The sequence below is a fragment of the Lotus japonicus genome, chromosome 1 (assembly GCF_012489685.1).
Source record: "Lotus japonicus ecotype B-129 chromosome 1, LjGifu_v1.2".
In the NCBI taxonomy this organism is placed as follows: Eukaryota; Viridiplantae; Streptophyta; class Magnoliopsida; order Fabales; family Fabaceae; genus Lotus; species Lotus japonicus.
The window spans coordinates 113,392,831-113,405,488 of record NC_080041.1 but is presented as its reverse complement, the minus strand read 5'-3'; the positions used below and the strand labels follow the sequence as shown (position 1 = coordinate 113,405,488).

At 34.4% G+C, this 12,658-nt stretch overlaps 2 protein-coding genes across 3 annotated transcripts; both read left to right on the top strand.

Moving 5' to 3' along the window:
- The first annotated feature begins 1,616 nt into the window (after positions 1-1,616).
- Positions 1,617-2,957, top strand: LOC130729419 (cysteine-rich repeat secretory protein 55). Its single transcript, XM_057581177.1, has one exon. It carries the CDS (start codon positions 1,655-1,657, stop codon positions 2,438-2,440), a length of 786 nt encoding a protein of 261 aa, XP_057437160.1. The 5' UTR covers positions 1,617-1,654; the 3' UTR covers positions 2,441-2,957.
- A 643-nt stretch (positions 2,958-3,600) lies between these two features.
- Positions 3,601-12,532, top strand: LOC130729418 (uncharacterized). 2 transcript variants are annotated; one of them, XM_057581175.1, is made up of 10 exons: positions 3,601-3,803; positions 3,957-4,065; positions 5,661-5,760; positions 6,809-6,952; positions 8,181-8,239; positions 9,534-9,601; positions 9,687-9,738; positions 10,305-10,472; positions 10,629-11,228; positions 12,132-12,532. In XM_057581175.1, exons 1-10 carry the CDS (start codon positions 3,796-3,798, stop codon positions 12,345-12,347), a joined length of 1,524 nt encoding a protein of 507 aa, XP_057437158.1. In that variant the 5' UTR covers positions 3,601-3,795; the 3' UTR covers positions 12,348-12,532. The 2 variants fall into 2 exon arrangements, with proteins under 2 accessions (XP_057437158.1, XP_057437159.1); XM_057581176.1 differs by lacking the exons at positions 3,601-3,803; positions 3,957-4,065 and adding an exon at positions 5,297-5,413.
- Positions 12,533-12,658: the final 126 nt, after the last annotated feature.

Below are 12,658 nucleotides of genomic sequence, written 5' to 3'. Positions count from 1 at the left end.
CGTGTCCTTTTTATGAAAATCAAATTAAAAGTTTAATGCTTTTAGGAGTAAGAAATAACTTCAATTTTGTGTTCAATTTTTTTTAGAAAATACCAGTAATTAATTATTCAAACATTTTTCTTTCTCAAGAGTACATGTTCTGTTTCTGAATGATAATTCAAGTGGTAAAAGCTGAGTGACATACGAGTTAGGGGGAAGATCCAAAAATCAATCATAAATGATGTAATTTATCTTTCTGATTTATTTAAAAAAATAAAAATTATACATGTTCCATACTATTACCTATGTCTCAAAACAACTGTCTAAAAAAATATACATATTAAGAAATGCAATTAATATTATTAACTTTTTAAATTATATTATTTGTTTTCTAGTTTATTCATTGAAGTGTATTTTTATCTCTCCTAATTTATTGTTCTCATAGGGATATTATATGGAAAAACATCAATTAGTGTTACATTGAATCTTTAAGTTGACAGTTATCATGAAACTATTTTTTTTTGCTCTAAGTGGACAATTATTTTGAAATGGACGAAGTACTACCTAGATTTCAAATGTATGTTGTTTTGATTTTTTTTTCATTTTTTCAAAATGAGTTTTTAAAAACTCAAGAAAATTTATTCAATTCTGAACACTTTTATCCTTATTTAAGTAAAATTTTCTCACCTATCACATTTTATCTTGACCAACTAACATTCTTCTTCATTTCAAAAAAAATAAAGAAACTAGTAACATTCTTCTTTACTAATGAGTGAATATTAATGTGGGTTATGTGAAAACTTGAGAAAAATAAATGATATAGGTGGGTGTCAAAAGGGATACTTCACTCAAGTTTTATATCAGTAACTGGAATTTTATTCTTTGTGCATTACTTTAAACAATGAACGTTCTGAAATAGAGGTGGTAATTGAGTTCAACTCCTCTCTCCACTCACCTATATATTATTGAGGATAATTGAAGAAAGAAAAATGCTAGTAACACTCTCTTAACACTTTTTCAATAATTGATTGAAATTCATGTGAGTCCATTAAAAATGGAGTCCACTTCAAATTTAATTGAACTCTCATAAATTTTAAAAAATCAATTAGAGAATGTTAAAAATAAACATCAGAGACAAAAAAATAAACAGTCATAATTATATAGGGGTGAAAACAGAAAAAAAAATGGACAATGAGTACAATTGAAAACCGGAACCCAAAATTTATTTAAACCAGCAGAATGATTTAACTAAAAAAATTTCCATTTCTTAGTAGTAAATATATATAAACAATTTTTCCACCACAGCGTCCTTCAATAGACAAAGAAATTAAACAAAAAATTGGCTATAGACATTCGGTAATTTATGATCTCACTTCCCACCCAAATTTATTCAAATGGCCATCAAGCTTCTACTATATTGATGCTTAATTTTCTAGAGTACATTCCATTCATTCAAAGATATTTGTCGCTTGATCGTATGGTATAAGTTCTGACCACAAAAAGTCTACCAAACCCAATCATCTTCCTTTTACTCCGTAATTGAGGTGGAGACAAGCTTTGAAAGTCAAAATTGTCTGCTGAAAGGGTCACATTCGACTATTATATATTGCCCACATCTGTTTTCCTTCATAAGAAGCACTTAGTAGCTTCACAAAAATTGTCAAGGAAAAAAATCATGCATCTATTATACAAAATCATTTTCTCACTACTTCTGTGCATTTCAATTGCAGAATCTCAAGACCTTTCAGGCCCTTTAGGGGAATTTTGCAATGAGAACACAAAAATTAGCAGTGGAGGAAAATTATCAGCCAATATTGATAAACTCTTAGCTGAATTTATCCTTAAAACCCCCTCCACAGGCTTTGTTGCTACTTCATATGGCAATAACCAAGACCAAGTTTATGGTCTTGCTCAATGCAGAGGAGATGTGAGCACTCAAGACTGCTCCAATTGTATTCAAGATGCAGCAAAGCAAATCCGTCAAAAATGTCCAAACCAAGTTGATGCAAGGATTTGGTATGATTATTGCTTTTTGAGGTACAATAACAAGAGTTTCATTGGTGATGTTGATACATCTTTTGGCATATTCTATTTCAATGTTGAAAATGTGACTGACCCTGAAGGTTTTAACAAAGAACTTGGATCTCTGATGGGAAAAATTAGAGGACAAGCTGTTAAGCCGAAAGCACAAGGGCTTGGGAAGGGAAAGACCAATTTGTCCCCGTTTTTGACACTTTATGCCTTGGTGCAGTGCACAAGGGACTTGTCTGAGATATCTTGTGCTCAATGTTTGGCTGTTGCAGTTAGCAACTTCCCCACATTTTGCGACAATCGCAAAGGTTGTAGAGTTCTATACAGTTCTTGTTATGTTCGGTATGAGCTCTACCCGTTTTTCTTCCCTCTTGATTCAAGCAAAACAGGAGATTCCAATGTAGCAAGGGCTATTGTTTATCCTTATTGAATGCGCCAAGGTCATTTAGCAGTGCCAAAAGTCCATGTAATGGAAAATGTTGTTGTTACCTCTTAAATATGGAAGTTGCATTTGAAAAGAAGATCAAAAGACTTTGTCATACAAAAAAAAAAAAGTGATAAAAGAAAGAAGTGGACGTACAAATAAGAAGACGTTGTCTCACTTGTCTCAGTGTGTGTTTAGATTTCAGTTTGCAAAACAGAGTTTGAGTCAATGTGAGTTTATTGTAATGTGATTTATGTTTGGATACTTTTATTTTAAAAGTAAGTTTGATAAATTGATTTTGTTTGGATAATATTAACCAAAAGTACTTTCATAGTGTATAGTACTATAAAAGTTCAATATCAATTAACCAACCAACTTTCATCCAAAGTAGACGTGAGGATTGAGTGGAGTTGAGTGAAAGTGGGTTTTGGACACAAAGTGGGTTAAGGTGTTTGGATTTTTCAAACTTTGTAGATGAATACAAGCTTTGATATCTATCTAATGAATATTCTATGTTCGTGGATATGTATCTTTTCTGTTTTATACATGTCAATTATGAGTTTAAGCATGAAAACCTTCTTTTACGCCAAATTAATATTGAGAATTTAAGAGTGAGTAAGAAGTCTCACATTCAATGAAAAATAAATTGTTGAGCAGCTTATAGCATACCTTACTGTTTTAGATGATAGATACGGTATCCAATCCACTTATGTTATTTGCTATTTTAGCCTAATGTGGAAATCTTCACGAGTCTTAGAGTGTGTATTTGAGTTGAGTTTTGGTCGGAGGGGAAGGAATGAGAGGCTTAGACGAAGTCCTCCTCTTTTAGCCAAATGCAGAGATCTCCAAGAGTCTTAGAGAAGGCTCCCGCACGGGGCGGGGGCAAGGAGTGCCTCCTCATCCTCACATCCTCCTTTATCCCCATCCGGATCGGGTTGTTCCTTTGCTTTTCCAGGATGTCTTAACGGAGGCTTCTAATAAACACAATTTTTTTTTGTGCAACTTTGCATAAAGTTGCTTTTTTACCTGCCATCACCACTAAGTACTAGGTAATCTTTTTTTAAAAAAATCAGACCCAAATTGTTTCCTTAATTCTACTAGCCCAACACTATTTTGAACTAATTCTTATATGCCCCATGGCCGAGTAATATATTTGTTCAATTTTTTCCTTCAACAAAGTCTCAGCCGTGAATTTCCAAAAAGAATAAACGGACATTGCGTTGCGTGTACACATCACTCTCACACATGTCTACTATTCCTCCCATGGACATGGTTTTGATTCAAACGGCGGAGACAAGAAACACCTCGTTGTTCTGCCATTTCTAAGCCATCAACTACCTGTTCCATCCATATTTCAAACAATGAACAGGTATGCTCTCTCAAATCACTGGTTTATGGGTATTCCAGGATGTGAATGTTTGCCGTTTTTAATGGGCTTTTCTTCTTAATTTTCTTTCTTTTTAGTTTTCTCACTGTAATGTAAAAATTGTATTTGGGTCTGACTCAGTATCTGATATAACAGAGTGTTGAAGAAGACTGTTTCAAATGTCTGTGCACTGAAAATTACAAGGAAGTCATTTTGTACTGAGGTTGTCAAAGTTGCTGGTTCCACTACTGGAGATCCTTCCAATGTAAGGACTAACTATCCCTCATATCAATGATTCTGCTTTTAGGATCATTTTATTATTAGGTTCACATTTCACTACTTGTTTTGAGTTTATATGTATAAAATGGCCTCCGGGAGACAATATGAAAATGGGTGGATTTGTCAGAGCAAGTTGGGGATTGTTATTTTTTATATGGAATCTTGAGAATTTAGGTTCTGGCAGCTTCAAATTTTAGCAATATAATTTGATCAAATGTTTGTTATTGTGTATCTAAACTGGCTATTTGGGATGGATATACATGAAGATTGTAATCCTGTTGACTGGCAGATTCTGGAGTGTTACTTTTTCAATATTGATTGAAAGATGTAATGCTGTTTCCCTTAATACAGGGAACAATTATCATCAGCTAGTTGGATTTATAATTCTGATTATAATTATGGAGATAATTTTCTTATATACTTGTTTGGCTTTATGATTAGATTTTAGATGATGACCAGTATGAAATTATAATTTCTAGTCACTGATAGGGAATCTGGTTCAGATTTGATCAAGTTAAAAAGGGAGAGGATAGGAGATTTGATCCTCAATCAGAACCATACCAATAACTAAAAGCATACTGCATAAGCTGAACCCAAAATATATAATCGGTATCACTAGGGCTTATGCTGTTTTATCAATATCAATAACTAAAAGCATACTGCATAAGCTGATCCCAAAATATCTGTTTAGAAAAGCTATAATCCTATGATTGCATAGAGACACAAGTACTTTTTGGCTTGGATGCACTTCAAGCAGAAAGATAATATAAAATAGTCCTTAACACTCCTTCCTCTCTAGCTGCAAGCTCCTGGTTTAAGTAGCAAAGCCATAAACAAAAAACAAAGAGTGCTTATCAACTAAATTTTATTATCTCTATGCATGTCCCTTGGAGTGATAGCCAGCAATGAGCAATGCAAATCAACTAGATTGTGAAACCTCTGTATTTGCTTCAATTCTTTTAAAGCCGAATCAACCGCAAACCAAAACTAAACACCAAATTTGTGCATCTCAACGTCACACCAGGAAATAAGTGTCTCTATGGGTTAACTTAACACAGACCAGAATCATTATTAAGTTGGGCAATTGCCTTTACTCCCATGGTAGCTGCTTTATGGATTAGCAATTTAACACATATCACGGTTATTATTAAATTGGTCAACTAACCCTCACTCCCCTGATCATTAAATTCTATGGGCTAACACATAACTGAATCATTATTTAGTTTAGCAACCTGCCCTCCCTATCCTGAATAACAAACTCAGGTTAATACTGACCAGAAAAGTAAAGGGAAAAGTATGTGACATGGCCTTCTTTTCTCCACTTTTTTATATAGGTTTGTAACATAGATTTTACTTCTGATTTTTCTTTCTGTACTTTATTTTTGTCATATTGATTGAAGTGGTGATTGTGATTGATATCACTTGTACCTTATCTTCATAATCTTTGTCCATTGTCATCACTTCTCACATACTCTTTTTTTTTTTGTTTTTGTGTATTTTTGTATTATAATAACAACTTGTGCTGAAAGTTAATGATTTGCCAATGAGAATTGCATAATTTATGGTCTGGAAATTGTGTAGGAGCATGGGAAGAAGCAGAGTATAAGCAAAAGCATTCCAGAATATGATATTGCTATCGTTGGAGGTGGCATGGTTGGCATGGCTTTAGCTTGTTTCTTAGGTAGGTAATAATCTACTTGCAGATGGGTGTATCATGCATGTCTGAGTCTGAATTTTATTTTTTCTGGGCTGCAATATTATGCGGCACCCCGTCGTCTTTAGAACTATCTTTAGCTACTCATGTCTTCACCAGAGTTTAATCTTTTGTCTTTCTGGTCTGGTTTTTGCCCCTTCTCTCAGGTCAATATACCAAACAATAGTTTCACTTTTCTTTAATTTGTTGTGACTGGTGAACTGATCTCTAATCCTAATCCTAAAAATGTTTGATAATCTGCTTCATTATCATTACATGCTTTAAGTTGAATTTTGTGTACTTGGGTACTGTCCTTGGTCATTTTATATAGCCTTCTAAATGGGCAGCTTGGGCGTGTTCCAAACCACATCATGTGCTATGCTATGATGGTTGTGATCATCATTAAAATCAAACTAAGCAGGCAGCTATAATGATTCATTATAACATATCATTCGATCATTGCTACTTGCAATATCTAAAGTTTGAAATCATAATTACATTTTCTTCTTGCAAGGTTCCAGGTGAAATTAATAAAAATAATGGTTAGGCGGCTTGAGGATTGTATTTTGGTTCTGCTTGAACACCCTACAAGTATTTGTTTATGATAGCTCTTGATGACTTGAGTTTTATCAAAGAAAGTATTAAAGCCTGTAATTGTCTTATACTCAATTTATTTGAGACTATTTTGTAAAGATTAGTGTCCAACCTTTTTCACTTGTGATTGATGAGGTTGCTTATTAAATTTTAATGTTGCATATGATCACGAGCAATTTGTGCTTTTCTCTCTTAAATATATCTTTGTTGTTGGATTACTTATGTCGGTGCTTTGGTATTTTGTAATTTGGTATGAAGCAGGCTAAGAATGATTGTGGCTATAGTATTATTGAGAAATGACACAGGTGAAAATAGTAAAAAATAAGACTAGCATACAATGAAAACATATAATTACCTAATTTATGATAATGATGCTGAATGTATTATTTAAGTTGCACAAAACCATTGAAGCCACAACTGACCAATTGTTTTGTTCTTCCAGCAAGTATGCCATTGACGAAACAGTTGAGTGTTGCAATTATTGATAGCAATCCAGCTCTGGGTAGTAGCTTGTGCATCAAGAAGGAAGACCCCCCCGATCCAAGAGTCAGTACAGTAACTCCTGCTACTATATCATTTCTCCGAGGTATGCAGTTTATAAAGTTTGATATTCACTATCATTGTGGTTACAATTTCAAATTCTCTTTTTGCTTCTTTTTTTCCTGATCATACAAGCCAAACTTTTGTTAAGAGAGAAAAGGAGAAAGTACTACTATGCCGAGAATATTACACCAAAGAATATTACACCAAAGAGAAGAAATACATATTATCCTTCCCATGTAAAGTTCATGGTAGAAGAGACATTGTCATATACACGTGCATTCCACGAGTCACATAAAATTGTTGTTCAGACTCCCCAACTTTCTACATGTTTTGCCAAAACTAAAGCTTATTAAGCCTTGGGCAATCCTCACCTCATGAGTTAGCTTTTGGCGTGGGTAGGCCTAGCATAAGTTCACCCACTGCTATCCAAATCAACCTGGTCCCATGGGTTAATTTTCTACCTGACCTTGCGAATTTGAAGTAAAAATATCAGTACTATAATCTCCATACTCCAAATGTCTAGTCCTTGGTGTGAGGGTTGTGTTGAGATCTCACATTGACTACATATATGACCAAAGTAGAGCTTATAAATTCTTAGGTACGATCCTCATAAGCTAGCTTTCAGGGTAGAGTTAGGGCTAGCCCAAATTCAAGAATTTTTCTCTTCTTTCTTGCCAAAACCTGTAATACTGAACCATGAAAAATGGCTTCAAAGCATAAAGGAACAATGATGATGTGAATAGTGGATAAAAGTATTTGTGGCACAGAAAGCATGGCTATATAGAATAGAACAGAGCATAACAAAACTATTGTGGAAAAGACGAAAAGAAAAAATCTACTTAATACCATTCATTCAATGACAACGAATGCAAATGGAACCACTGATATATATGAAAAACTAAACTGTGTACAAATACAAATCATGCATGCTTAATGATAATCAAATGTCTAATTATATTAGCCATGAAACACAACCTTTAACTTTTAACCCTGAAATCATAGATGTGTATCTTGAAAGTTCTCAGGAGTCTAAACATCATTATTCCTCACTCCTTAGAGATCTAATGGCATTCTTCTTCCTCATTAAAGTGCACAGCAGTTCTCTTGGCTTATTTGTACAAAACCATGTGCATGTGAGAAAATTGAATCTTCCTTGCTTAGGTAACATGTATTAAAGAGGAGCATCAAAGGTGCTGGGGCGTTGTGCTTGTATGATAGGGAATGAAACTTATGATTTCTGTTGTGACTCTTAATACATGGTCTATTTCCAGATGCCGGTGCTTGGAAATATGTTGAGCAAAATAGACATGCTTATTTTAATAAAATGCAGGTATTTTTTTTTCTCTCTCTCTCCCACTCATTATAGTAATTAAAATTTTTATATTTTTTCATGAATAGCTCAATGATGGATATGACTCGACTGAGTTCTCAAAGTGAAAACTGCAAAGTTGTTAAGAGCTTATTTAGCGAAATTGACCTAAATGCTATGCACATACACTTCTTTCTTGTGTATATACCTTGCGTGAGTGTTTGTTGGGATTTAGTTGTCATGTAGAGTTGCAATTTCTTTAACCATTTTAATCCATGAATGAGATCTCCAAGACATGCCAGATGAATAATTCTTTCCAAAAAAGGGAAGTGAGAGAGCTCATTTAAAATTCAATCATCTTTTACCCTTGATGTCAAAGCTGCACCAAAGATGCTATGGCAAGGTGCACGAGGGGTTCTTGCTTCTTGATACTGCAGGTGACCCCTTCTGTCAGGTTCTTTGCTATGTCCTCCGTTTTGGGCCTTCTGACACCTTGTTACCTTTGGCGCCTTAGTAAGCTGCATAATTTTGTTTTGTTTGGCTAAGTGTAAACATAAAAAAATCAAAAGCTGATCCTACATTAATATTATGATTTTTCGATATGTTAAAAGATATTTGGGTTGTTAGTTCTATTGCTAGTGGTCTTGGGAGCTTTAGCCAGTCAAGAGGTCCTGAAGGTATTTTGACTAGCGAACAAGGAGCCATTCTTGAGGTGCTGAACCTTAATTCCAGAAAGAACTCAAGGGAGCCAAGCTGCTTGACTGAAAAAATATTTTAATGAGAGATTAGCTACTAGATAGCATGGGCTGCGCTTCCGGTGAAAATAATTAATTATGTCATAAGTTGAAAGAAATATTATTGAAAGGAATAATATTTTCTGATTGACAATACGATTAATGTGTGTTACACATGACTAAGAAGAACAATAATATAAATAAGTATCCTAATCTATCCCAAGTTCTTAACAATAGGTTTCCTAGCCTATCTCATAACATGATAATACCTACCATAACTAATATTATCATAATAAAATATATCTCAAGTTTGATCTTACTTTATCAAAACAGAACTGGTGGTTGCTGTTTTTTTTGGAAGACTTGGTGGTTTCTGTAGATGGTTGTAATATTTTATTCATCTTTGTAATTTAAGCTCCTTAGTTTAACTAGTGGTGGTTGGCTGGTTGCGTTTTATGTGCTTCTTGCCACAGGGATGTAGATTCTCCTTATTTCCCGATTCCCAAGGATGCCTTTTTCCTTTGAAACACTGTTTATTCTGTTATTGACAATTTTGTTAATTCTTTCATCTCTCTCTGCAGGTCTGGGATTATACAGGTTTCGGATATGTTAGATATGATGCAAGAGATGCAAATAAAGACTTTCTAGGGTAAGTGTGGTCATCTGTTATAATGAAGTGAAGCTCTTTACAAAATAGCTATCGCATTACTAATTGCACAAACTTGATCACTCAGGTGCGTAGCAGAGAATAAAGTACTTCATGGTGCCTTATTATCATGTATGAAGGTACTCACATTGTCTGTCTGTGATATGCAGTATGTAACTACATGACTAAAAATTCTATGATGAGCATTTAGTTTCTTGGCCGTTCTTCCTAACTGGAGTTTCTTTATGTATTCATAATTGGAATTTGGAAGCTGTTTTGTAGGATCCTCGTTCAGTAGATCTTTAGTTCTCTTGCCTCCTAACAATTCTGTGATAAATGAATTTTTCTACTTTGTTAAAAATGTACTTCATTAACTAGTACTGCAAACTTGATCACTACAGATTCTGTCTTCATGTATGCTAACTGTTACCTTATAAACTACTCTCTGAATAGTAATCTTGCTAGTATTAATGTAAAATGTTAATGAGTAGCAATATTGTCATATCGTTGTCTTGTTCTATGTAATTCTTCTGGTTCACTGATATGTTTTAAAGTCAGGACCATTATGTCACTAAAGTTAGATATGTTTTGGCTGCTTCCGTGGTTTTCCATTAAGAACTTAGCTTATTTCATTATCTATGAGTATAAGTTGTTATTTTAAGGCATGCCACTTACATTACATTGAGAACGACAAACTTATTGACAGGATTCTGATTTCAAGCAAACAATCTATCCGTTGAGATTAACTTCAATGACTTTGAATACAAACTCTATGTCTGTGGTGGAGGAGAATACAGCATCCAAAGATCCATTGTCTGCTCAAGGTGCAAAGCTGCAACTCAGTGATGGCAGTAGCATATATGCCAAGTTGGTGGTAATTTAAACTTCGCTTTTGTGCTATGTTGCAATGCTACAAATAGCAACATAATTATTCTTAATTTACATTATGGAAGCTGATTAGCAACTATCTGGTTGTTTTTCTTCAATATACAACAATTGGTGTCTAATCAAATAGATACTTGTTTTGAAGGTTGGGGCTGATGGAGGAAAATCACGTGTTAGGGACTTAGCAGGATTCAGAACAACTGGATGGAACTACTCTCAGAATGCAATCATTTGCACAGTAGAACATGCTTCTGAAAACCAATGTGCATGGCAACGTTTTCTACCTACAGGTCCAATTGCACTTTTACCCATGGGTGATAAGTTTAGCAATATTGTTTGGACCATGAGCCCAGCCGAGTCAAACAACCGCAAATCAATTACCGAGGAAGATTTTTTGAAGGATGTGAATTCTGCTCTAGATGATGGATATGGACCTCGTCCTACATCAAGCTTATTAGGAACTCGAGACGTGTTATCTTGGTTTAGAAATGATGCAGCACTATCAGCTAACGAATTCTTTGAAATTCCTCCAAAAGTAGTAAGATTGGCATCTGAAAGAATGGTCTTTCCTCTGTCTTTAAGGCATGCCAATTCCTATGCATCAAAACGCGTGGTTCTTATAGGAGATGCAGCACACACTGTCCATCCTCTTGCTGGTCAAGGAGTTAATTTGGGTTTTGGAGATGCATTTTCCCTTTCAAGAACTATTGCGGAGGGGATTGCTTTGGGCAGCGATATTGGAGAGGTATGTTATGTTTCCAATTTTTTGTCATGGTATATACATAAAATTATAGACTCTTAGAATGTGCAAAGATGGGGGATCAAATCCTGCCTTCACCCTTTCCCCTCCCTAGATGCAGTATGTACTAGTTTGTACGTGTGTTTCTAGCATGAGTCATATGCTGGTTAGATTATAAAGAGTTTCCTTGATTAACTATTTAAATGCAATATATTTATGTAAAATTGAATCCTTTCATTCCAGTTGTCACTTGTTGTGAACTCTACATGTGTCTAGAAGATTTTATAAGAAAGGAGAAAAAGTGTTGTTATCAATCTTGTAGTGTGGCCAACCTAAGAAGGGTAGAGATTGTGAGTGGCCGTTGTATTGAAGATTACAAATACATGATAAATAAATAAATCATAATTAAATAAAAGCTAAAAAATAAGTCGTCAAAATTATATATTCAAAGGGGAGCTTTGATGCTATGATCGGAGTTGCTGCCTTATGAGTAGGAGTTCGTGTCGTGTAATCAGCTTTGTGTAAATGCAAGATAAGACTACCTATAATAGACGCGCAATTGAGTCTTTGACCCTTCTCTAGATCCTGCCATGGTAGGAGCTTCATGGCACTAGTTGCTCTTACTCTAAGTTATATATTTCAAAATTAATAGAATTATAGAAATGAGAACATGCGAATGATGTTTTTCATAGTTAAAAACATAACACATTTATAAAGGAAATTTCACTGTCAATTTGCTTGAATTAGAGTTGCCTTTTATTGCCTTAGTTATTGAACCTTTTTTGCTGAATGTCGCTTCTTTTATGAGACATGTTTATATCAGGAACTTAAGGATTATTGTATTAGGAACATACATGTCACATATAAAAGTGATATGATTGTTTCTTGTTTATTTATGCTGTTCTGCAGGTAAATTTGTTAAGGAAGTATGAAGCAGAGAGGAAACCAGCAAATATTATGATGATGGCGGTCCTTGATGGCTTCCAAAAAGCTTACTCTATTGATTTTGGACCTTTTAATTTTCTACGAGCTGCAGCCTTCCAAGGGGCAAACTATATATCACCGCTCAAAAGAAGTATTATTTCCTATGCTTCAGGGGACCATAAATTGCCCATTTTCATGTGAACGGAAAAGTGGTGTTTAGGTGAAATCATATCTTTTTTGGCTTAGCTTAGGTGAAGTCATTGACTCAGTACTTTTTGCACTTGTCTCAGTCAATCCTTTCTTGTGCTAATAAGTATTATGTTGATCAAAATAAGTATTTGCCCAATGTTCCAAGTCGCCAAAGTTTTTTTTTCTTTCCTCTTTTATTAGTGGTCTGTGTTTGTTTTATTTTTTTAATAATATTATTTTACCCTTGTAAATTCTGCATGTTTATTGATTTTGACATTAAATGTGATTACACAAGGTATTTTCAATTAGATTTTGCTGGGGTT

What these genes read in the sequence shown, in the direction of transcription:
- LOC130729418 (XM_057581175.1), top strand. An exon ending in TACTATATCATTTCTCCGAG is followed by an intron (nt 6,953 to 8,180) that starts GTATGCAGTTTA and finishes GTCTATTTCCAG; the next exon opens with ATGCCGGTGCTTGGAAATAT. An exon ending in TGGGCAGCGATATTGGAGAG is followed by an intron (nt 11,229 to 12,131) that starts GTATGTTATGTT and finishes GCTGTTCTGCAG; the next exon opens with GTAAATTTGTTAAGGAAGTA.
- LOC130729419 (XM_057581177.1), top strand. Translation starts at nt 1,655, where the DNA reads ATGCATCTATTATACAAAATCATTTTCTCACTACTTCTGTGCATTTCA.